The sequence below is a fragment of the Nerophis ophidion genome, linkage group LG18, assembly GCF_033978795.1.
Source record: "Nerophis ophidion isolate RoL-2023_Sa linkage group LG18, RoL_Noph_v1.0, whole genome shotgun sequence".
Lineage (NCBI taxonomy): Eukaryota > Metazoa > Chordata > Actinopteri > Syngnathiformes > Syngnathidae > Nerophis > Nerophis ophidion.
In genome coordinates this window covers 13,309,187-13,336,686 of record NC_084628.1, presented here as the reverse complement: position 1 = coordinate 13,336,686, position 27,500 = coordinate 13,309,187, and the positions used below count along the sequence as shown (strand labels likewise).

Here is a 27,500-nt window from a genome sequence, read left to right as displayed (position 1 = left end):
TGCCTGGAGAGCAACACTCCACAGAACAGGACACTTCACTTAACACAGAGGTCATAAGTCATCAAAGCTCACCTTCAAACATTCACACACAGAACCAGTATTATGGAACCATAGACATCCATCCATCCATCCATCATCTTCCGCTTATCCGAGGTCGGGTCGCGGGGGCAACAGCCTAAGCAGGGAAACCCAGACTTCCCTCTCCCCAGCCACTTCGTCTAGCTCTTCCCGGGGGATCCCGAGGCGTTCCCAGGCCAGCCGGGAGACATAGTCTTCCCAACGTGTCCTGGGTCTTCCCCGTGGCCTCCTACCGGTTGGACGTGCCCTAAACACCTCCCTAGGGAGGCGTTCGGGTGGCATCCTGACCAGATGCCCGAACCACCTCATCTGGCTCCTCTCGATGTGGAGGAGCAGCGGCTTTACTTTGAGTTCCTCCCGGATGGCAGAGCTTCTCACCCTATCTCTAAGGGAGAGCCCCGCCACACGGCGGAGGAAACTCATTTCGGCCGCTTGTACCCGTGATCTTATCCTTTCGGTCATGACCCAAAGCTCATGACCATAGGTGAGGATGGGAACGTAGATCGACCGGTAAATTGAGAGCTTTGCCTTCCGGCTCAGCTCCTTCTTCACCACAACGGACCGGTACAACGTCCGCATTACTGAAGATGCCGCACCGACCCGCCTGTCGATCTCACGATCCACTCTTCCCTCACTCGTGAACAAGACTCCTAGGTACTTGAATTCCTCCACTTGGGGCAGGGTCTCCTCCCCAACCCGGAGATGGCACTCCACCCTTTTCCGGGCGAGAACCGTGGACTCGGACTTGGAGGTGCTGATTCTCATTCCGGTCGCTTCACACTCGGCTGCGAACCGATCCAGCGAGAGCTGAAGATCCCGGTCAGATGAGGCCATCAGGACCATAGACAATAAAAATATAATACATCTATCTGTGGCAGTATTGGAGAAAGTTGCAAGATTCCCTTTTACATTGCATAGCCTACAACTGTAGTACATTCAAGGAACCTTGATTAAAGTTAGAAACAGATTTTAACACCCAGGAGTTGCACTAACAGTAATATAACCATAATAACAATGATGTAATACATGATTCCTATTGTAAATTTATGATAAACCATATGTGTATCAGGTAATCTCTTCCCCACACTATGATGGAGAGGAAAACTTGACTTTATTTATAGTCATATTTATGTGAATAATGCCAGGTCATTTAATCTTCAATCATATTCTGGCCACTATATATATATATATATATATATATATATATATATATATATATATATATATATATATAAATATATATATATATATATATATATATACACACACACACACACACACACACACACCCACACACACACACACACACACACACACACACACACACACACACACACAGTTGTGATCAAAATTAATCAACCCCCAGATGTGTCAAATATACACATGCAACTTAAATTGTAACACTGTATTTTACAAAATACCAAAAAAAGGAAATTTTTCTTTATATCCTATTGACAAAATTATTCAACCCCTTGAAGATCATAACTCTTAAGAACAGAATTTGAATAAGGTCTTTTCAATCAGGTGTTGTAAACATCTGTAGATGTGATTAGGACCATAACGAGCAACAATTAAACTGATTGAAAATGACTGTGACGCTCAGCTTCGTGTAGATGGTCAATGGTGTATTTGCAACATGGTGAAGTCCAGGGAGTGGTCAAAGAAGTCAAGAGAGGAGGTAATATCTATTCATAAGAAAGGATATGGATATAAGAAAATAGCAAAGACATTACACATTCCAAGAGACACAGTTGGGAGTATAATTTGTAAGTTTAAAGCTAAAGGCACAGTGGAAACACTACCTGGGCGTGGTAGAAAGAGGATGCTGTGTGCAACTGCTGTCCGGTATTTGAAGCGTACAGTGGTGAAAAACCCCCTGGTAACAGCTGAGGAACTACAACAGGACATTGCAGAGGGGGGAACGCAGGTTTCATCCCAAACAATACTACGAGATGAAGGCCTCCATGCCAGAACTCCCAGGCACACCCCACTTCTGACTACCAGGCACAAGCAAATAGACTCCAGTATGCCAAAAATCATCTGGACAAACCCCAAAGGTTTTGGGAAACTGTTCTATGGAGTAATATATATATATATATATATATATATATATATATATATATATATATATATATATATATATATATATATACACACACACTCATGGTGGGCTGCCACATGTGGGAAACAGTGAAAAAACATTGTATTAAAATAATAAAACTTGACCCTCATGAGCAATTTACCATCCAATCTATGTAAAAAGTACACTTATCATTGTCAAAAACAACTGAGGATCAGAATATAATAAAATTAGCAGTACCAAAATGCGGTTCGTAATTAGCTAATTAACGTCATTGATGTGCACATACTCCGATAGTGTTCCTTAACTACCTCTTCCATCAAGAGGCACTGGACCAACATTGCTGCCTTTCTCGAAAACTGCGTTCATAAATATTACATTGATAATGCCGCCGCCATCCATCATATCACCTCAAGTGACAACAACAGCGAAGAAAACTTTGGTGAGTATGGAGGCGATGACAAATAGCATGTGTGGGATAATACAGTGTTAAAAGAGGAAAAAAGAGAGGGAGTCAGTAAAAGATGCACAGAGGTGGCCCGGAAAAAAAAAATGAATGTCCCGTTTTTGCTGGAGGGACCCTGGAGGGAATGTCCACCGAGGCCCGGCGTGGTGATGCAGTGCTTTATCTTTAAAGCCGCAGTTGCTTTGCAAGCAAGTCTCCCTTCGTTATTTGTTTGCACCATCTCTCAGCCACAACAGACTAACCTACACCTGGACTTTTGCACTTGACTTGCGTGGGAACCTGGATTCCTTCTTACATAAAGACAGGTCTTTTCCATCCTTACAATATCTTAAAGGCTGCAGAGGGGCGGGGAAAAGGGGGGCTCCAGTTAGATTGGAGTCTAAAATAGATCAGAGAGAACAGTCCTGAGGATGTTTCTGGCTCGCTCGCCAAGGATCTGAAGCCTTTTTATGCACGTCTGGGGAAGCTTCCAAATGGTTTTGATGTTTTACTTGTCTGCACCACGAGTGCACACAGTAGGAAATATGTATAAAACATGTGTGGTAAAGAGAACAATAAAACCTTCATTAACTGTAAAAGAAAATAATGTACTTTTTCGTGTAGAAATACGCTATCTTTCACATTTTAACCAATACGGTACCAATTCCTGGATCCTGGGAATTGATATGTGTCTGTAGCGGTATCAATTTGCAGTTTTTGTGTGCACGTTACTAAATTTTAATTGTTTTATAAGGATTTTTTTTTTTTTTAATGTTACATTTTCAAAAATAGCTGATAACTGTGCTGTCCAGTTACATGTTGATTTGTTATGGCATTTCTGAGTCTCATTTGCAAGTGTTATATAATCGACTTTGCATGCAGTTGCAAGTCTAATATGGCAGTAGTGCATAGACTGTGGTGTGTCGGCAGGTCAGGAAGTACTCGTTAACTTGATATGCCAGTTGAGTCCTATGTTGTGCCCTAAAAAGTGTGTGTACTTCAAGTATTGCATTTATTAAAAAACCAGCGATTGTAGCAAGAATCGCAGTCAGAGTTTTAATTAACAAATGTGCAGGTGTTGAAATTTTGCCATATACCAGTCTCGTCTTATGTTGCGCCCTACGACGTGTGTGTACTGTAATTATTGCACTTATTACAAAATCAGTGATTGTAACGAGAATCGCAATCAGAGTTTTAATCATCAAATTCGGAGGTGTTGAAATGTTGCCATGTGCCAGTCTAGTCCTATGTTCCCCCCTACAACGTGTGCATAATCTAAGTATTGAAATGACAAAATCAGTGATTGTAACGTGAATCACAGTCGGAATTTTAATTACCAAATTTGCAGGTGTTGAAATGTTGCCATATGCCAGTCTAGTCCTATGTTGCGCCCTCCAACGTGTGCATACTGTAAGTATTGAACTTATTACGAAATCAGTGATTGCAACGTGAATCGCAGTCAGAGTTTTATTTATCAAATACGGAGGTGCTAAAATTTTGCCATGTAAAATCGCTAATGCTGACCAGTAGCATATGTATATGGCAAATCCACTGTTAATTTGCATCAAGCTAATGCATTTTGGAAAAATCAGGCGTACTTGCTTTATTCACATGGAAAATTGCCAAAATACCTATAGGCAGCTTGGCAGAGTGCTGCCTGGTTGAATGTTTCCTTGCCAAGTGTTTGAGCCGGGGTTTAGTCTGCAACCGTTTGATTTCATGTGAATCAATACCTGAATAAAAAAGTACCGAAATTGGAACCTTTCTCTAATGACACCTGCCTTTTAGGGGCTAAGGTGGAGGAGTTCTATTTTGGGGTTTCGTTTATGAATGAAAGAAAGCGGTAGCCTGAGATCGACAGGTACATCAGCGCAGCGTCTGCAGTGATGCCAGCTTTGAGTAGTGAATGATAAAGCAAAATGGCAGATGTATGAGTTTCCTACGTAGGGTGGCTGGACTCCCCTTAAGAGATAGGGCCCTGCTGCCGAGGGCATCTACTCCGGATGCCTCCTGGACACACCTTCCCAGTTCCGGGCATACCTAGCTGGAAGAGAGCCTGAGGTAGATCCAGCAAACGCGGGAATATTCAAAGTTGGAAACTTTCGATGCGAATATATAGGAATTAACAGGAATTAATGGGAAATTAATTGGAATAAAAATTGAATGCAACATGCTCGATCTTGCAGCAGGATTATTAGCTAAAACAACCTGGTTTAATGCAAATTCAGTAAAATTTTAACCCTGAACTGTGCATTCCCCCATCACATGTGCAGTGCATTCTTCCATCACATGCACATATAATTCCCAGCATGCTACACACTACAGCAGGGCTATTCAGGCCACACTAGTATTTGTATGCATGTTTCCGGACACTTTCCGGAAAGTGACGGGAAACGTTCCACCCCTTTGCAACCCTACTCATATCTGGCCTGGGAAGTGTACCCCCAGTATAATGAAAAAGTGGGCAGAGGCCGAGAAATCTGGGCTTTTTATTTTGGTCATTTCCACTACGCATATATAAATATAACATATTAAAGTAGTGCAAGTGTAAAAAAAAAGTACTTATTTCATATTTCCCGAACTAAAAATGATTTCTCTATGTAAAATTTCCCATAAAATCGAGGCAGTAGTGAATGTAGGCTTATTTTTTTTTAACAAGGAGGGAATGCTGAAAGAAATGGCAATTCTTCTCTATTTTTTACACACCATATCAGTTTTGAAGTAATCAATGAGCAGAGTGAGAAAAACATGCAATTGTGTAATGAAAACATTAGTTTTACATGTTTTTATCCAAACTTTCTTTGCGGGTAAAATGACTCAGTTCTGTAAATGAGGTCACTCCAAGAGTGGGAAATGGAAAATGGGGCGTTACAAGCATACTTGCCAACCTTTCTGATTTTTGCGGGGGACTCCCGAATTTCAGTGCCCCTCCCGAAAATCTTCCGGGGCAACCACTCCCCCGAATTTCTCCCAATTTCCACCCGGAAAAGAATATCAGGAGCGTGTCTTAAAATCACTGCCTTTAGCGTCTTCTACAACCTGTCGTCACGTCCGCTTTTCCTCCATACAAACAGCGTGCCGACACAGTCACTTAACATATTGAGCGAATACAAGCATACTTGGTCAACAGCCATACAGGTCACACTGAGGGTGGCCGTATACACAACTTTAACACTGTTAAAAATATGCGCCACAGTGTGAACCCACACCAAACAAGAATGACAATCACATTTCGGGAGAACATCCGCACCGTAACAGCATAAAAACAACAGAACAAATACCCAGAATCCTTTGCAGCACTAACTCTTCCCGGACACTACAATATACACCCTCGCGCCCCCAACCTAGCCCACCTCAACCCTGCCACATCCCCACGTCTCCCAAATTCTGAGGTTTCAAGGTTGGCAACTATGGTTATAACTAGTTAGTTTCTACCTATTTCTAAAATAATAATCCATATTAAGGGGAAGGTCTGTCTGATTCATGTTCAGAATCAAAAATGCATGAAGATAACTTGTTAGTGAAATGTCAGTCATCTGGATGCCATGGGTCCTTAAACCCTCTGTCTATGCCAGCGATTATCAAACTGTGGTACATGTACCACAAGTGGTACGTGGGCTCCTTCAAGTGGTGCACCAAAGATTCAGTTAAATATTATAATTCAAGTTAAAAGTTAAAGTACCAATGATTGTCACACACATACTAGGTGTGGTGAAATATGTCCTCCGCATTTGACCTATCCCCTTGTTCACCCCCTGGGAGGTGAGGGGAGCAGTAAGCAGCAGCGGTGGCCGCGCCCGGGAATAATTTTTGGTGATTTAACCCCCAATTCCAACCCTTGATGCTGAGTGCCAAGCAGGGAGGTAATGGGTCCAATGAGGGGACCCCAGCCGTCTATCAGCATTCAGTGGAAGTCATCTCAATCCAACTACTGCAGGCCGTAGTCGACAGAACCGTCTTACTCAACCGTCGTTCTCCACATTCTCTGCTTACGTTGACCCTTTCTCAGCCAATCAACACGCAGAAGACACGTAAACAAAGACGAACATTGGCAGAGAAAGGTGCACGTAGCATTTGATGCCTTCAAGGCCTTGGGGAAATAAACTGGAACATAACATAACATAGGACCCAGTCCGTTACAATGTAAATACAATTAAAGCAATATTATCGACATTAAATACCATCAAAAAAACAAATAAAAACATATATATATATATATATATATTTTTTTTATGAATACTTGATGCCTTCAAAGCCTTGGGGAAACAAACTGGAACATAACATAACATAGGACCCAGTCCGTTACATTATAAATACAATTAAGACAATATTAATAACATTAAATACGACACAAAACAACAAAAATATTAAATATACTTGTCAAATAAAATGTATGCCTTGTTTTTGATGAATACTTGATGCCTTGAAGGCCTCGGGGAAACAGACCCGAACATACCATAACATAGTTTCCAGTCTGTTACAGTATAAATACAATTAAAATACATTAAAAACATTAAATACTATCCCAAACAAAATAAATATTGAATATACTTGTTAAATAAAAAATCCATCCATCCATTTTCTACCGCTTAGTCCTTTCTGGGGTCGCGGGGGGCACTGGTGCCTATCTCAGCTACAATCGGGCGGAAAGCGGGGTACACCCTGGACAAGTCGCATATGCCTTGTTTTTAATGAACCCTTGATGCCTTCAAGGCCTGGGGGAAACAAACTAGAATATACCATAACATAGTATCCAGTCTGTTACAGCATAAATACAATTAAAATACATTTAAAAAAATTAAATACTATCCCATACAACAAAAATATTAAGTATACTTGCTAAATAAAACGTATGCCTTGTTTTTACTAATACTTGATGCCCTCAAAGCCTTGGGGAAACAACTTGGAACATAACATAGGACCCAGTCCGTTAAATTATAAATACAATTAAAATACATTAAAAACATTAAATAATACCCCCAACAAAAAAAATGTAAATAAACTTGTTAAATAAAACGTATGCCTTGTTTTTAATGAATATTTGATGCCTTCAAGGCCTGGGGGAAACAAACTGGAACATACCATAACATAGGATCCGGTCTGTTACAGAGCATAAATGCAATTAAAATACATTAAAAACATTAAATACTATGCCAAACAACAAAAATATTAAGTATACTTGTTAAATAAAACGTACGCCTTGTTTTTAATGAATACTTGATGCCTTCAAGGCCTTGGGGAAACAGACCCGAACATACCATAACATAGGATCCAGTCTGTTACAATGTACATACAATTAAAATACATTAAAAACATTAAATACTATCCCAAACAACAAAAATATTGAATATACTTGTTAAATAAAACATATGCCTTGTTTTTAATGAATACTTGATGCCTTCAAGGCCTGGGGGAAACGAACTGGAACATACCATAACATAAGATCCAGTCTGTTACAGTATGAATACAATTTAAATACATTAAAAACATTAAACACAACAAAAAATATTGAATATACTTGTTGAATAAAACGTATGCCTTGTTTTTAATGAATACTTAGGCCTGCTATGCTACTGTATTTTAATGTTGGTCATTAAAAAAATGTCTAAGGTGGTACTTGGTTTTAAAAGTGTAAGTTCAAATGTGAACCACCATTATCTCTAAACCGAGTCTTGTGAGACACGCTGACAGAATTAGTGATGTGACCAGCGTTAAAACTCAAAGTAAAAGTAATACCTTTTACCCAACACCCAATTAACATACTGTTGCTGTCCGACCTCCTAACTAAATGATGTTGTGTTAGGTTTTACCCCTAATTGTAGGACCTTTCCCACATTTTCCAACCTTCTCGCCATGTTAACGACAAAAGAATCCTGTGATGGAGACCATAATAAACAAAATGTGTGTCCACAGTTCTGCAGCTTTTTCACAGACCACGTGAAAGGTGTTGGTGCCATTTTTTGTCACGTCCTGGCTGTTGCTACAGCTGCTGCGGGCACAGCGAGGGCCTATGTGCAGATTTCACAGATGTCACATCGAGTACAAAACATCCTCAAAGTGGACGGACAAATCCCGTGGTGGAACGTTGTGTCCGTCACGCTCATTCCATCCTATGAAGACATGGCACGTTTGCACGAGTGAACGTGCAACATGATGTCTTCTTCTTCTAACAGTGCAAGAAATGTGCTGATTTAGGACGGGTTGAAGGAATAACCTTTGGGCCGCTTTGCAGAATGATTTAATGGGAAACCGTAACAAAAGCTGTAAATTATGTTTAAAGGCCTACTGAAACCCACTACTACCGACCACGCAGTCTGATATTTTATATATCAATGATGGAATCTTAACATTGCAACACATGCCAATACGGCCGGGTTAGTTTACTAAATTGCAATTTTAAATTTCGCGCCGAAGTGTCCTGCTGAAACGTCGAGGTATGACGACGCGTGCGCGTGATGTCACACATTGTAGAGGACATTTTGTTCCAGCATCGTTCCCAGCTATAAGTCGTCTGTTTTCATCGCATAATTCCGCAGTATTCTGGACATCTGTGTTGCTGAATCTTTTGCAATTTGTTCAATGAATAGTGGAGACATCAAAGAAGAAAGCTGTAGGTGGGAAGCGGTGTAATGCGGCCGCCTTTAGCAACACAAACACAGCCGGTGTTTCATTGTTTATGTAAGGCAGTAGCCTGTTAATGTATAAGACAGTACCTCTTTATGAGCACTGGATGTCGCTATTCTGTTGATTTTTACCTGTGGGTTCAGCACACCTCACCTTTTTGTCCCTCAGTGGACACAATAGTCAGAGAGAACTAGGCGCCATCTTTGACAATGTTTTTCTTTTCCACTGAAAAGGTGAGACCTGTTTTATGACTGTCTGAACACTTTATAAGATATTAAAGTTAAAAATGCCCATCCAGTGAATTTGTTGCAATACAGTATTAGCTAAGGTGTTTACTTATATTTTGATGTGTTTTGAAGAAATGTGCAATTCCGTTTTTGTACTTAAATGTTTGATGTAAGTTGGCCAGTGTGATTAACATTTAGTAGAGTCTGAATTGAATGGGGTTGTGAAGGATGGCTTTTTACATGTTTATTCTGGTCACTGTGTCTGAACTACTGATTTGTGATTTATTGTTATTTAGCATTTGGGCATACTGAATATGAGAAAGATTTATATATTTTTGTTGACATATGTTAATGTGTTCTTTTGCATTGAGACACATTTGTAAAGGACAATGTTTTTCTTTTCCACTGAAAAGATTAATGACCAGAGCCAGAGAGGACCACTGCTGTGAGCAAATAAATGCAACAAGGTCTCATCCACAATCCAGAACCACTGTGTCCAGTGTCCAATCTCTCCGCACAACAACCCACCTTATAAACACTAAAAACACAACGCAGAGTCCAAGGGTGTGTCGAGAGGCAGTGACATTGTGGGTTACATTTACATTCCCGAAAGATGACGGTGAAGCTATACTATGGAACAGAGCGGTCAAGCGGACACGGTTGGATTGGATCACACACACAAAGTACATTGTATTATGCAGCGATCATTTCGGAAGATTGTGTTTCAAAGAGGGTCCCTTGCGAAGGGCAGAGATGGGCATCGCCACCACCCGTCGACTAATGCTGAAGAAAGGTGCGGGGCCGACCTTCAGGTTGTACAGGTACGACCATATAATCTCACGAAAACACTAGTAACACAATAAGCAGATAAGGGATTTTCAAGAATTATCCTAGTAAATTTGTCTAATAACATCTGAATCGCTCCCACTGTAGTCTTTTTTTTTTCTAGTCCTTCACTCTCACTTTCCTCATCCACAAATCTTTCATCCTTGCTCTAATTAATGGGGAAATCATCGCTTTCCTCGTCCGAATGTGAGGATGTGAGGAGCTCCACAACCCGTGACGTCACGAGCACATCGTCTGCTACTTCCGGTACAGGCAAGGCTTTTTTATTAGCGACCAAAAGTTGCAACTTTATCGTCGATGTTCTCTACTAAATCCTTTCAGCAAAAATATGGCAATATCGCGAAATGATCAAGTATGACACATAGAATGGACCTGCTATCCCCGTTTAAATGAGAAAATCTCATTTCAGTAGGCTTTTAAACTGGACTAGTTTCTAGTGTCATTCATGCTTTCTTTGGGTGTATGATGTTTTGTTTTATTTTGTATTATTTTATTTGACACATGGTCGACGGCAGCACATGTGGTTCGGGGCGAGGGGAGGTCCTACATCCAACCTCTCGCCATATAGAAGGTCACTCATGATATTGGATTAACTCATTCGTTTTTTTTTTTGTTTTTTTTTTGCAATAAATACCCCAAAAGCAATTTTCAAGCAGGAGCGACCAAACTGGTGGGACTCTAAGAGTCCAGGGGTGGACAAACTACGGCCCAGGGGCCAAGTGTGGCCACTTTAAAAAGCAGAGGTGGGTAGTAACGCGCTACATTTACTCCGTTACATCTACTTGAGTAACTTTTGAGATAAATTGTACTTCTAAGAGTAGTTTTTATGCAACATACTTTATAGAGAAGAAACGCTACTTTTACTCCGCTCCATTTATCTACATTCAGCTCGCTATTCGCTACTTTTTTTTAATCGATCTGTTAATGCACGCTTTGTTTGTTTTGATTTTGTCAGACACACATTCAAAGCGGGATCTAAGCATGCCTGCGTTTCACCAATCACATGCAGTCACTGGTGACGTTGGACCAATCAAACAGAGCCAGGCGGTCACATGACCGTCACGCGTAAAACCCGACTTAAACAAGTTGAAAAACTTATTGGGGTGTTACCATTTAGTGGTCAATTGTACGGAATATGTACTGTACTGTGCAATTTACTAATACAAGTTTCAATCAATCAATCAAAAGTGTAAAGAAAAAAAGACACTTTTTGTTTCAACCGTATTTCCCATCAAAAGCCTAAAGACTGATCGCCCAGTTCCTGTCTTCAAAATAAAAGTGCCGCTCCATCGCGCCTGCGCTAACAAAAAAAGAGTCTCTGAAAGCGAGAGCATACAAGCTAGCAGGCTACGGAGTTTGCCGCCAATGTATTTCTTGTAAAGTGTATAAAAACGAATATGGAAGCTGGACAAATAAGATGCCAAAAACCAACGACTTTCATGTGGTATTAGACAGAAAGGAGGAACTTTTTTTCTCCTCCATTTGAAAACGTGGACGTTATCAGCACTACTGTCTGATTCCAATCAATGCAAGTCATCAGGATCAGGTAATACACCAACTTATATTCTTGTTTTCATGAAAGAAAATAATCTATATGTTAAACATGCATGTATATTCATTAAAACACCTTTAACATGTAAACAAAAACGGCAAAATAAATAAATATAAATTATATACTGTATATATATTATATATATAAATGTATATGTATGTATATATGAGGTAGATCACCTCGACTTGGTCATTTATTAAGTAATTGATTAACGTTGAAAAACTTATCGGGGTGTCACCATTTAGTGGTCAATTGTACGTAAAATGTACTGTACTGTGCAATCTACTAATACAAGTTTCAATCAATCAATGAATGCCTACTGAGCCTATGGTGCTGTTAAGTTATTGTGGCTCAATTTGCCTAATTTTTTTTTTATTTTAATGTATTATTATTTAATATATATTATTGTTTTAGTTGCTTAAGAGATATTCCTGGCTCTGAATTTGCTCATTGCTATTTTTATGTTTTTGTGCATTACTTGTTGCCGTAATCATTAAACAAACAGGTTACTCATCAGTTACTCAGTACTTGAGTAGTTTTTTCACAACATACTTTTTACTTTTACTCAAGTAAATATTTGGGTGACTACTCCTAACTTTTACTTGAGTAATAAATCCCTAAAGTAACAGTACTCTTACTTGAGTACAATTTCTGGCTACTCTACCCTGTTAAAAAGTGTGGCTGGCCACATAAATGATGTAGTGGATCCAATAAAATTAGGTGGCAGGTCACATAAATTGTTTGGCGGGGCACTCAAATCAATGGTCCCCAACCACCGGGCTGTGGCTCGATTGGTACCGGGCCGCAGAATATTTTTTTATTAATTTATTTAATTATGTTTTTTTTTTTTTACTTTTTTATTAAATCAACATTCGCTCTTGGTAGGGTCTTTGAGGGTGCATGGGAGTTTGCCCAACCAGTCTACATGTGCTTTGGAGACTTGGAGAAGGCATTCGACGGTGTCCCTCGGCAAGTCCTGTGAGGAGTGCTCAGAGAGTATGGGGTATCGGACTGTCTTATTGTGGCGGCCCGCTCCCTGTAGGATCAGTGCCAGAGCTTAGTCCGCATTGCCGGCAGTAAGTCGGACACTTTTCCAGTGAGGGTTGGACTCCGCAAAAGCTGTCCTTTGTCCCTGATTCTGTTCATAACTTTTATGGACAGAATTTCTAGGCGCAGTCAAGGCATTGAGGGGTTCCGGTTTGGTGGCCGCGGGATTAGGTCTCTGCTTTTTGCAGATGATGTGGTCCTGATGGCTTCATCTGACCGGGATCTTCTCACTGGATCGGTTCGCAGCAGAGTGTGAAGCAACTGGAATGAGAATCCGCACCTCCAAGTCTGAGTCCATGGTTCTCGCACGGGTTGGGGGGGAGATCTTGCCAAGTGGAGGAGTTCAAGTACATAGGAGTCTTGTTCACGAGTGGGGGAAGAATGGATCGTGACATCGACAGGCGGATCGGTGCGGCATCTTCTGTTATGCGGACGTTGTACCGATCCGTTGTGGAGAAGAAGGAGCTGAGCCGGAAGGCAAAGCTCTCAATTTACCGGTTGATCTACGTTCCCATCCTCGCTTATGGTCATGAGCTTTGGGATATGACCGAAAGGACGAGATCACGGGTACAAGCGGCCGAAATGAGTTTCCTACGCCTTGTGGCGGGGCTCTCCCTTAGAGATAGGGTGAGAAGCTCTGTCATCTGGGAGGAACTCAAAGTAAAGCCTCTGCTCCTCCACATTGAGAGGAGCCAGATGAGATGGTTCGGGCATCCCGAACGCCTCCCTAGGGAGGTGTTTAGGGCACATCCAACCAGTAGGAGGCCACAGGGAAGACCCAGGACACGTTGGGAAGACTATGTCTCCCGGCCGGCCAGGGAACCCCTCGGGATCCCCCGGGAAGAGCTAGACGAAGTGGCAGGGGAGAGGGAAGTCTGGGCTTCCCTGCTTAGGCTGCTGCCCCCGCGACCTGACCTCAGATAAGCGGAAGAAGATGGATGGATGGAGTGTTTTGCTTTGCAGAAATGCAAGTACGATCCATTGCAGATGTACGAGGTGGACCATAGTGCTGTCGACGCTGCACACTGACTACTCATAAGCATGACCAAGGAATACTTGTCTTCTCAAAACAAAAATGGCTGCTGGAACGGGAAGAGTGTGCTCACTTTTGTGAGATACTGTACACGACTTTACATAACAGCATGGCAGGCTAACTATAGCCCAAGCAGACAGACAGACAGACAGACAGACAGACAGACAGACAGACAGGTCGCCCTCCATGTATAGGAGGCTGAGGGTAGGTGTCTATCAGGGCCATTAAAACATGGTAGACTAAAGAAACAGAAACATTAGCACATAATCAAGTGCATGCTGTTTTTACAGCTTCGATTGAGGTTTTTTTTTTACCATTTGTCTCTAAAAATATCACAAGAAGAGAAGGAGGAGCGTACACAAACACGAGGAGAGGGGATGGTGAGAGAAAGGAGGGCAGCTGGGATTGCACGGGGGGAATTGAGTGAACCACCTGGAGGTGGGCCGACGCGTGCGTCCAGGTGGGACAGGACAACGTCGAGGGGGCCGGGCAGGCATGAAGCACGTGTCGGTTATTATTTTTCAAGTTTTTTTTTTCCGCCCTCAAGGAGCCACGTGAGCGCCTCTCCTCAGCTGCTCCGTGCTCCAGCAGAGGGGAGCAGAGCGAGGTCACCGTTCAACAACAAGCACACACACATATGGCGGACATGTATGGAGCACACAGTTGGACATAAACGCAAAAAAAAAAAAAAAAAAGCTTCCAGGAATTTACCAGGACATGTATTCTGCACGACTGTTAACCCATTAAAAAACCACCACCATACAGTCTAGACCAGTGTTTTTCAACCACTGTGCCGCGGCACACTAGTGTGCTGTGAGATACAGTCTGGTGTGCCGTGGGAGATCATGTAATTTCACCTATTTGGGTTAAAAATATTTTTTGCAAACCAGTATTTATAGTCTGCAAATTATGTGTGGTTGTTGAGTGACGATGCTGTCTAGAACTCGTCAGAGTCACCGTGTAATGTTCTTCTATATCAGTAGGTAGCAGCCGGTAGTTAATTGCTTTGTAGATGTCGGAAACAGCGGGAGGCAGTGTGGATAAAAAAAATGTCTAATGCTTAAACAAATAAAAGAAAGACGAGTGCCCCTAAGAAAAGGCATTGAAGCTTAGGGAAGGCTATGCAGAACAAAACTAAAACTGAACTGGCAACAAATTAAACACAAACTGAATGCTGGACGACAGCAAAGACTTACTGTGGAGCAAAGACGGCGTCTGGCTATGCAGAACGAAACTAAAACTGAACTGGCTACAAAGTAAACACAAACGGAATGCTGGACGACAGCAAAGACTTACTGTGGAGCAAAGACGGCGTCCGGCTATGCAGAACGAAACTAAAACTGAACTGGCTACAAGGTAAACACAAACGGAATACTGGACGACAGCAAAGACTTACTGTGGAGCAAAGACGGTGTCTGGCTATGCAGAACGTAACTAAAACTGAACTGGCTACAAAGTGAACACAAACTGAACGCTGGATGACAGCAAAGACTTACTGTGGAGCAAAGACGGCGTCAGGGTATGCAGAACAAAACTAAAACTGAACTGGCTACAAGGTAAACACAAACGGAATGCTGGACGACAGCAAAGACTTACTGTGGAGCAAAGACGGCGTCCGGCTATGCAGAACGAAACTAAGACAGAACTGGCTACAAAGTAAACACAAACGGAACGCTGGATGACAGCAAAGACATACTGCGGAGCAAAGACGGCGTCAGTGTATGCAGAACGAAACTTAAACTGAACTGGCTACAAAATAAACACAAATGGAATGCTGGACGACAGCAAAGACTTACTGTGGAGCAAAGACGGCGTCCGGCTATGCAGAACGTAACAAAAACTGAACTGGCTAAAAAGTAAACACAGACAGAATGATGGACAACAGCAAAGACTTACTGTGGAGCAAAAACGGCGTCGGACTACTCAGAACAAAACTAAAACTGAACTGGCTACAAAGTAAACACAAACAGAATGCTGGACAACAGCAAAGACTTACTGTGGAGCAAAGACGGCGTCCGGCTATGCAAAACGAAACTAAAACTGAACTGGCTACAAAGTAAACACAAACAGAATGCTGGACGACAGTAAAGACTTACTGTGGAGCAAATACGGCGTCCACAATGTACACAACATGACAATCAACAATGTCCACACACAGAAGGATAAAAACAACTGAAATATCCTTGATTGCTAAAACAAAGCAGAAATATTGCTCAAAAGAAGATATGAAACTGCTACAGGAAAATACCAGAAATAGAGAAAAAGCCACCAAAATAGGAGCGCGAGACAAGAACTAAAACACTACACACATGAAAACAGCAAAAAACTCCAAATAAGTCACAGGTGACAGTACACCTACTTTGAGACAATGCATGGTTGGTTATGGTTTAAAGTCATATCCAACAATTGCCACGACGACTTTTTACTGTCAAACAAGTTTTGTTTTTTAATGATTTCTGCTGGTGGTGTGCCTCCGGATTTTTTTCAACAAAAAAAATGTGCCTTGGCTCAAAAAAAGGTTGAAAAACACTGGTCTAGACTCTGTCTGGGCCGGGCTGAGCAACCGTGACTATACACCCCACACAAAGATGAGCATGCTGCACTGTTTTCATTTCTATTCTTACCAGGCGAGCTTGAAGCTTTTCATTAGTACAAGGAGGAGTGTCTAATGTCCATAGCGTGTTGTGGGCGCCTGGCTGCCCGGTGTCGCCGCTGCATGCTGCCCGGATCCTCAGCTCCCATGCACACGGCAGGAACAAGGGCACCCCAAAAACCTGCTACATTCCTTTACTTGTGTGACGAAGGTGCCGCAGTGTCGCCCCACCAAAAAACAAAAATACAAAAAAAAAAAAAAAAAAAAATCACATTTTCTTGTTTTGCCACAAGAGAAGCATTGGACCCGGCAGCACAAAGCCGTAGAGCTAAAAATTGCACACCGGCAGGGTTGATCCCTCTAATATCCAACGCCTCTCTCTCTCTCTCAGCCTCTGCGGATGAAAGCTGCACTTGCTGTGCTCGCAGTGAGCAGGCGCAGGATGGCTTGTTCCCCCCCCTCACTGCCTCTCTGCCCATTCCCGCTCGCCTTCTGTCTCTGTCCACTTCCCTAGATGGCTCCCTTTCTCTTCTTCGCAAGATAAGCCTGGCTGACCCCGAGTGCAGGACCGGAGCGCTGATTGTAGCCGGCGGGCCATCGCCTTAACTCCATCCATGAGGAGAGTATTAAGTGAGGGGACCTGGCTCTTTTGTGTTGGACAACACTATAAATCTCCTATATATTATATTATATACATGTATATAAATTATAATATACATATATGTATATATACACATACATATTAGGGCTGCGGATCTTTGGGTGTACCACGATTCGATTCAATATCGATTCTTGGGGTTGCGATTCGATAATATATCGATTTTTTCGAGTCAACGCGATTCTCGATTCAAAAAGTATATTTTTCCGATTCTAAACGATTCCGTATTCATTCAATACATAGGATTCCAGCAAGACCTACCCCAGTCTGCTGACATGCCAGCAGAGTAGTAGATTTTTTTTTAAAAAGCTTTTATAATTGTAAATGTCATGCCTGTAATTCAGTTTTGAGTTTGATCATGTTTGTTTTGTTTTTGGACTCTTGTTTCCCGTTTTACACTTCCTGGTTTTGTTTGTTTCCATCAATGTTTATCAATCAATGTTTATTTATATAGCCCCAAATCACAAATGTCTCAAAGGACTGCACAAATCATTACGACTACAACATCCTCGGAAGAACCCACAAAAGGGCAAGGAAAACTCACACCCAGTGGGCAGGGAGAATTCACATCCAGTGGGACGCCAGTGACAATGCTGACTATGAGAAACCTTGGAGAGGACCTCAGATGTGGGCAAGCCCCCCCTCTAGGGGACCGAAAGCAATGGATGTCGAGCGGGTCTAACATGATACTGTGAAAGTTCAATCCATAGTGGCTCCAACACAGCCGCGAGAGTTCAGTTCAAAGCGGATCCAAGACAGCAGCGAGAGTTCCGTCCACAGGAGACCATCTCAAGCGGAGGCGGATCAGCAGCGTAGATATGTCCCCAATCGATACAGGCGAGCGGTCCATCCTGGGTCCCGACGAGCGGTCCATCCTGGGTCTCGACTCTGGACAGCCAGTACTTCATCCATGGTCATCGGACCGGACCCCCTCCACAAGGGAGGGGGGGACATAGGAGAAAGAAAAGAAGCGGCAGATCAACTGGTCTAAAAAGGAGGTCTATTTAAAGGCTAGAGTATACAGATGAGTTTTAAGGTGAGACTTAAATGCTTCTCTAGTAACCCATTAGTTTCCACCTGGTCTCCAAGTCACGCCCAGCCCTCAGTCCCACACCTGTTTCTAATCATCATAGCTGCTATTTATGCCATTTTGTTTCTGTCCTCGTCCTGGGAACTTTGCTATTTGCTTTCTGCCTTAATGGCTGCTATTGCATTGCCTACATATGCTACTCATTCTCCAAGTCCACGATCACCTGCCACGCACCTTGCTATTCTTGCCTCCTGTTTTTTTGTCACAGTAAGTGTTTTGTTTTAGTTGTTTATAGTCATGCAATCTTGCTGTTTATGTTCATAGTTCATTCATGCCATCGTGCAAGTGTTTTTGTTTCCTGTTTGTATTTTGTAGTCTAGTAATATACCTCCTTGTGAGCGCCCTTTGTTTTGATTATTTTTGTATTTAGTGTATTAATAAATTATCATCATGTACCTGAATTCACGCCTGGCTCGTCTTGTAATCCCTCTGCGTCGAAGGAGCGAAACCAATCCATGTCATAGTCCTGACAGTAAAGGACAATGTTTTATCAACGGATTGCAATAACGTAAATTTGTATTAACTATTAAACGAACCAAAAATATGACTTATTTTATCTTTGTGAAAACATTGGACACAGTGTGTTGTCAAGCTTATGAGATGCGATGCAAGTGTAAGCCACTGTGACACTATTCTTTTTTTATTTTTTTATATAAATGTCTAATGATAATGTCAATGAGGGATTTTTAATCACTGCTATGCTGAAATTATAACTAATATTGATACTGCAGTTGATAATATTCATTTTTGTTTCATTACTTTTGGTTTGTTTTGTGTCGTGTTTGTGTCTCCTCTCAATTGCTCTGTTTATAGCAGTTCTGAGTGTTGCTGGGTCAGGTTTGGTTTTGAAATTGGATTGCATTGTTATGGTATTGATGTGTAGTGGTTTGTTGGATTGATGGAAAAAAAATAAATAAAAAAAAACGAACAAAAAAAAAAATCCATTTAAAAAAAAAAATGAGAATAGATTCTGAATCGTACAACGTATTCGATTCAATTCGTATTCGAATACATTTTTCCCCACACCCCTAATATATATACAGTCAAATATTTGAATCCAAATTTACTGTAACATCACAATAGGGTTGTACGGTATACCAGTATTAGTGTAGATTAATACCGCAATACTAATGAATCATATTCGGTACTATACTGCCTCTAAAAAGTCCCGGTCCTCTACCCGTCGTGTCTTACAAACGAGCATGTTCGGCAGTGCACAATAACAGAGTGGACCCCGACTTAAACAAGTCAAAACATTTTATTCGGGTGCGACCATTTAATGGTCAATTGTACGGAATATGTACTGTACTGTGTGAACTGTACTGTTACGTATAATATAGTCTCTTCCTTTGCAATCTACTAATACAAGTTTCAATCAATCAATCACTTGCAAGCAGACAGTGTATGGACGAAAAGGCAGAACGGGCGAATTTTGGCTTAATAACTAACGATAAAGGGGAAGTTAAGACTAGCGGCTGGTGGATAAGCAGCTTCAACTATTTCGAACTCATTAGTAAATTAATCCTAGTCTTCATGGAGACATATCAAGCACATTTATTTCAAATGTTATACCTATAGGACGAGTGATAGCGAAACATGCTTTACTGCACACCAGAGATGTGACAATGGATACATTTAAAATGGCATATATTTGACAAAGTCAGGACTAGATGTCTTTAAGTCGGAAACTTGACCATTAACACGATCATCTTGACTTCAAACACACTAGACGCAAGTGAATGAAGGCGCATACTTAGTCGACAGCCATACATGTCACACTATAACAGTGGCCGTATGAACAATGCCAACACTGTCATAAACATGTGCCATATAGTGAAACCACACTAAACAACAATGACACACACATTTTGGGAAAATATTTGCACCGCAACACAACATAAACACTACATAACAAAGTCCCAGGATTCCCTGTAGAAACAACTCTTCCGGATCGCTACAATATAAGCAAACGCCATTGGTGGATCTACACCTGACATCCACTGTGATGATACCATGAACAGGAGCGTATCTAGTCAATACTACTATGATTACATCTATATTTTTTTAGCATTACAAAATCTTTTAATTTGTTTTTATTTTTATTTATGTATAATATGTTTATAAACCCAGGAAATATGTCTCTGGACACATGAAGACTTTGATTATGATTAATGTCCGATCCTGTAACTACTTGGTATCAAATTGATACCCACATTTGTGGTGTCATCCAAAACTAATGTCAAGTATCAAACAACAGAAGAATAAGTGATTATTACATTTTAACAGAAGTGTAGATAGAACTTGGTAAAAGAGAAAGTAAGCAGATATTAACAGTAAATTAACAGGTAGATTAATAATTAATTTTCAACCACTTGTCCTTAATAATTTTGACAAAATAATTGATTGAAAAATGAAACATGTTACTGCATATGTCAGCAGCTAAATTAGAAGCCTTTTTTTGTTTACTTACTAATAAAATACAAGTTGACTTGTATGTTCACTATTTTATTTAAGGACACACTTGCAATAAGAAACATAAGTTTAATGTACCATAAGAGTTTTTTGTTCTAATAAAGCCAATCATTACTTTTTTTGTGGTGCCCTTTATTTAGAAAAGTACCAAAAATAAATTCATTTTGGCACCGGTACCAAAATATTGGTATCTGAGTGAGCACAATATGTCCATCATGTCCTCATGTGTAATGTTACATGTATGTGTGTATATATATTCATATGCATGCATATATGCATTTGTGTGGATATATATACATATACATAGACACATCTCTCATCTATATCTTTTTTTTACTATTTATATTACCATATTGTATATGTACCTTAGGCCCTAGGGCAGGGGTGCCCATTACGTCGATCGCGAGCTACCAGTCGACCGCGGGGGGTGTGTCAGTCAATCTCCAGCCAGGCTTTTAAAAAAAATAGACCTAAAAATTAGTGATCATCAATCTTCACCAAGACGTCACTTAAATGACATTCACGGTACCGGAGGGTCTTGTGAGATGACGCTGGCTGCTGCAAGATCTTTATTATGAAAATATGACCGACGAGGAAGGCGATAAACACTTTTTATTTCAACAGACTCTCGCGGCCTACCTTCCGTCAAAACTCTAAAGGCCGACTGCACATTTCCTATCCTCACAATAAAAGCCCTGCTTCATGCTGCCTGCGCTAACTAAATACAGAGTCTCGGAAAACTGGCGTGCACAAGCGATCCCTCAGAAAGCTGGCGAGCACATCACTTGTGCACGCCAGCTTTCCGAGACTCTTATTTTGTTATCGCAGGCAGCATGAAGCAGGGCTTTTATTGTGAAGATAGGAAATGTGCAGTCGGCCTTTAGAGTTTTGACGGAAGGGATGGCGCGAAAGTCTGTTGAAATAAAAAGTGTTTCTTGCCTTCCTCTCTGTCATTTTTTCATAATAATGAACTGGCAGCAGCCAGCGTCATCTCACAAGACCCTCGGGTGCCGTGAATGTCAATCAAGCAAGCTACGGAATTTGCCGCCAATGTTTTTCTTGTAAAGTGTATGGAAGCTGGATGAATTAGATGCCAAAAACCAACCACTTTCATGTGGTATTGTACAGAAAGGACAACTTTTTTTCTCCTCCATTTGAAAATGTGGGCGTTATCATCATTACTGTCTGATTCCAATCAATGCAAGTCATGAGAATCAGGTAATACACCAACGTATATTCTTGTCTTTGTGAAAGAAAGACATCTGTATGTGTTACACATGCTTGTATTATCATTAAACACATTTAACTTGTTAACAAAAATGTCTCTTTCATAAATAAATAAATATAAATGATATATATAAAAAGGTAGATCTCCTCGAGTTGGTCAATTGAAAAGTAGCTCGCCTGCAGAAAAAGTGTGGGCACCCCTGCCCTAGGGGATCTGCTCCAATTTATGTGTTCTTTGAACCTGTTCATTGCAATAATGACAATAAAACTATATTCTAGTCTATTCTATCTGTAATCATCGTCCTCTGTAATATCTCAACAAATTACAGTCAATTCAAACTGATTCGTCTCTGTTTTTTGTCCTGTCCAGCCACCCTGGCGAATCCTATTGTTGAAATAGATGCCCATATCTGCTGTACATAATTGCTTTACAAAAGAGAAGTATGGGATACTTCTCTTGTTGCCTTATTTCTATTCCACTTAATTAAACGGACATATTAAATGTTTGACCGGATCAGGAGGCGATAGAAAGAAGAAGAAAAAAAAGACAAGAGGGGTAAATTGTGGCCACAAGAGGGGGATAACACAAAAAGAAAATAACATCAGCAAATCTGATATGTACAAACATGATAGAATAATTTAAAGCAAAAGTACCAGTTAAGTAATAACACAGAAATGACAATAATAATACAAATGGATAATAATGAATTACATTTATATAGCACTTTTATGGACACTAAGCACTTCACAGAGAAGTAGGAACCCATAATTCATTCACTCCACATTCACACCTGGTGGTGGTAAGCTACATCTGTAGCCACAGCTGCCTTGGGTTAGACCAGTGGTGTCAAACTCAAATACAGAGTGGGCCAAAATTTTAAACCAAACAAAGCAACGGGCCGAGGTTGAACAAATGAACCTTTTAATAGGGACCCAAACAAGTTTTGCATTGAATTTTGAACAAGCAAGGCTTACAGTATATAACTTTATAGTGACATGCAAAATCGAGTTTCAAATTATAATAATAATTAAAAAATATCAATGGCATATCAAATAAAATTGTAACAAAAATGGAATGCCTCTTTTCGCCGGCGGGGTTGAGGTGGACAGGGTTTGGTGATAGCGGGGGGTGTATATTGTAGCATCCCAGAAGACTTAGTGCTGCAAGGGGTTGTGGGTATTTGTTCTGTTGTGTTACGTCGCGGATGTTCTCCCAAAATGTGTCATTCTTGTTTGGTGTGGGTTCACAGTGTGGCGCATATATGTAACAGTGTTAATGTTGTTTATACGGCCACCCTCAGTGTGACCTGTATGGCTGTTGACCAAGTATGCCTTGCATTCACTTGTGTGTGTGTATAAGCCACATATCATATGTGACTGGGCCGGCACGCTGTTTGTATGGAGGAAAAGCGGACATGGCGACAGGTTGTCGAGAATGCCAAAGGCAGTGCCTTTAAGGCCCACCCCCAATATTGTTGCCCGGGATGAAATTCGGGAGGGACACTGAACTTCGGGAGTCTCCCGGGAAATTCGTGAGGGTTGGCAAGTAAGAGTTTTAGCGGTGAATACGGTGTTACATCGGCGGGCCAGCTCTAATGTTAATTTGATATTGCCTCAAGGGCCAAGAGAAATTACACTGCGGGCCAAATTTGGCCCGCGGGCCGTAGTTTGAAACCCATGGGTTAGACTGACAGAAGCGTGGCTGCCAGTTTGCGCTTATGGAACGTTATTACACTACAAATGGAGCAATAAAAATACCAATAGAAATAACACTATTGATAATGAATAATGATAATTGCCTCTGTTGTCAACGTCACAATTGCTTCAAATGCAATAATACATACATGTAATAATTACAAAATTACAAAAGAAAGCAGATAACTGGAGGGGAAGAAAGATGAGCGGACTATATTAACCTTATAGATTGTTATAGTATAACTAGGTTAAGCTTTAGCAGTGTGCCGTGCTCCTACCCAGTTTCCCTTTGGGGGAGGTGGGGGACAACGTTAATATATGTTTAATGAAACGTGATTATATGCATGAGTGTATATATGTATATGTGCTTGTGTATGTACAATATATGTACATCCAGAAATATCAACCCAAATCAGCAGGTGCAGTCCAGGGAACAAGGCACCACCAGCCCCATGCATGCTGGTTGGCCAGCGACAGGACCCACTGTGCCGCTGGCGCCAGTTCAGGCCATGGACAGACGCACCCGGCTAAGGACAAGGCACGGGAGAAGCAGGAGACAACCAGCCGCAAGCCAGCGAGAGACCACACCCCACATGGACAGAAAGACTGGATGCCCCACCCTGAGGGGTCTAGAGACTCCCTACAAGCAACCGGGCCCTCATTGGTATCTAAACATGCCGTAGCTCCTTCTCTGACTACAAATGCTCCTACAGCAGGAATGCAAATTCTGTATTACTACAAAATACAAAATCTGGGCAAGACACCAATGCACTGCAGGTATTTTTTTATTGTTCAATAAAAGCGTGTTTAAAGGCCTACTGAAACCCACTACTACCGACCACGCAGTCTGATAGTTTATATATCAATGATGAAATATTAACATTCCAACACATGCCAATATGGCTGGTTTAGTTTACGAAATTACAATTTTAAATTTCCCACAGTTTCTTGTTGAAAACGTCGCGGAATGATGACGCGTGTTTGTGACGTTATTGGTTGGAGGGGACATTTTAGCCCAGCACCACTTACGGCTAAAAGTCGTCTCCTTTCATCGCCTGATTACACAGTAATTTGGACATCTGTGATGCTGAATCTTTTGCAATTTTTTCAACTAATAATGGAGAATATAAATAAGAATGCTGTTGGTGGAAAGCGGTGGATTGCAGCTGCCTTTAGAACCAAAACACAGCCGGTGTGTGTTGTTGTGAAGCTTTAACACAGAGCGGTCAAGCGAACAGGTTTCTCTACGTCAACCAGCAAGTTTTTGGATGGGGAAATTGTGATATTAAGTCAGCTCATACCGGAGACCTCAGTGGATTATGGGACCTCCTGCAGCAGCTGTCAAAAAAGCAGCTGTGAGCTTAGCTCCGCCATGGCTTCTTTCAGAGACTCTGGCGTTCACCGCAGCCATCCGACTTTCAGGTATGACTTTTATAATCTCACTAAAATACTATTAACACAATAAGCAGATAAGGAATCTTCCAGAATTATCCTAGTAAATGTGTCTAATAACATCTAAAACGCTAACAGAGCGTCACTTTATTATTATTATTATTTTTTTAAGTGCCTCACTCTAACTTTCCTCATCCACAAATCTTTCATCCTCGCTCAAATTAATGGGGAAAGCGTCGCCTTCTCGGTTCAAATAGCTCTTGCTGCTGGAGGCTATGATTATAAACGATGTGAAGATGTGAGGAGCCCTACAACCCGTGACGTCACGCGCACATCATCTGCTACTTCCAGTACAAGGCTTTTTCATTAGCGACCAAAAGTTGCGAACTTTATCGTCGATGTTCTCTACTAAATCCTTTCAGCAAAATTATGGCAATATCGCGAAATGATCAAGTATGACACATAGAATGGACCTGCTATCCCCGTTTAAATAAGAAAATCTCATTTCAGTAGGCCTTTAAGTCCTTTTTGCGTTGAGCAGTTTAAAAAAGAATAACTTTTAAAAAACATTTGATTTAAAACAACTAATTGTCCAGTCATGGAAATAAAAACTTGAAAATGATCCGTCTCAGGTACTATTATTAATGATGAAAAACGATATCTATCTGCGACAAGTCATGAACAATTTAAAGTGCACTCTTAACAAACTGTGATTAATCGCGGCTAAATGTTTTAGTCGTTTGACAGTCCTAATAAAAATACATTCGTCAAGTTGCAGCATTTCGGTTTGAAACACACACCTTTTCAGTTTTGGGTACGCACCAATCATGTTTACCAAGCTATATTTGCAAGGGATTAACCTTTACACCGCGCCCCGTGAAGCAGTGCTTGTTTAATCTCCAGGTCAGAAAGGTCACAGACTTTAATAGAAACTGTCGTTGACAAAAAGGCTTTAAATAAAACCCTCTTGGCACTCATTAGCTAGCTGCTAGTGGTGCTAATGCATCAATATGATAACTGACTGATCAGTTAAGTAGGTCAAGCACAGTCATTGTTGGACTTGCGTGAAACAATGTGTCTCTTTGAAAGGCATTTGCAGCCTGACATGGTGTTTTTATCTAAAAAGTGCAGATTTAGTATTTTATACACTGTTATGCATGCAATTGTCATATTCCTGTCAGGGTTCAAACAGATTACTTCCCAAGTTTTTGTAAAAATAAGATGGGTAATTGTGGACACTGTGGATACCAAGATTTTACTCTCACAAATTGTATATTTTGCTGAAGCTTCCAAGCAGTTAGGGAACTGACATACAATAAACTATTATACATTTACAAGTTATAAATGAACGTAAAAATTAGGAGACTAGATAACGTCAAAGTCTGATTTCCTTAAAGGCCTACTGAAACCCACTACTATCGACCACGCAGTCTGATAGTTTATATATCAATGATGAAATATTAACATTGCAACACATGCCAATACGGCCGGTTCAGTTTACTAAATTACAATTTTAAATTTCCCGCGGAGTTTCCTGTTGAAAATGTTGCGGAATGACGACGCGTGTTTGCGACGTTATTGGTTGGAAGGGACATATTAGTGCAGCACCACTCGCGGCTAAAAGTCGTCTCTTTTCATCGCGCAATTACACAGTATTCTGGACATCTGTGTTGCTGAATCTTTTGCAATTTGTTCAATTAATAATGGAGAAATCAAAGTAGAAAGATGGAGGTGGGAAGCTTTAGCATTTAGCCACTCAAACACACGGTGTTTCCTTGTTTAAAATTCCCAGAGGTGAAGCTTTACCATGGATCAGAGCGGTCAAGCGAACATGGTTCCCGACCTCTTGTCAACCGGCAGGTTTCGGTGAGAAAATTGTGGTAAAAAGTCGCCTCTTACCGGAGATCTGCGGAGCTTGCGCCGTCCTTGCAGCTGCCTAGACTTCCCTCAAAGAATGGCGTCAACACACCCGTGGACACACCCCTCCGACTATCAGGTACTATTTAACTCACTAAAAAACTAGCAACACAATAGAAAGATGAGGGATTTCCTAGAATTATCCTAGTAAATGTGTCTAAAAACATCTGAATCGCTCCCAATGCAATCGCCTTTTTTTTTTTTTAAACTTTATTTATTTATTTATTTTTTTCTTCGCTATCAATGTCCTCATCCACAAATCTTTCATCCTCGGTCAAATTAATGGGGAAATTGTCTTTTTCTCGGTCCGAATAGCTCTTGCTGCTGGAGGCTCCCGTTATAAACAATGAGGATGTGAGGAGCCCTCACACCGGTGACGTCATCGTCTGCTACTTCCGGTAAAGGCAAGGCTTTTTTATTAGCGACCAAAAGTTGCGAACTTTATCGTTGATGTTCTCTACTAAATCCTTTCATCAAAAATATGGCAACATCGCAAAATTATCAAGTAAGACACATAGAATGGA

General features: G+C 41.1%; 1 protein-coding gene across 6 annotated transcripts in view; it reads right to left on the bottom strand.

The window, feature by feature from the left end:
• The window catches only part of gramd1bb (GRAM domain containing 1Bb), a 400,828-nt gene that overhangs the window by 143,869 nt on the left and 229,459 nt on the right, over nucleotides 1-27,500 (bottom strand). Inside the window, exon 1 of one of the 6 annotated variants that reach the window (XM_061878763.1) lies at nucleotides 16,557-16,875. The exons of the other annotated variants lie outside the window; for them this stretch is intronic. Within the exon in view, the coding sequence (XP_061734747.1) occupies nucleotides 16,557-16,579 (23 nt within the window). The 5' untranslated portion in view covers nucleotides 16,580-16,875. Of the gene's footprint in view, nucleotides 1-16,556; nucleotides 16,876-27,500 lie in introns of those variants that run through there. 6 annotated transcript variants of the gene reach the window in all.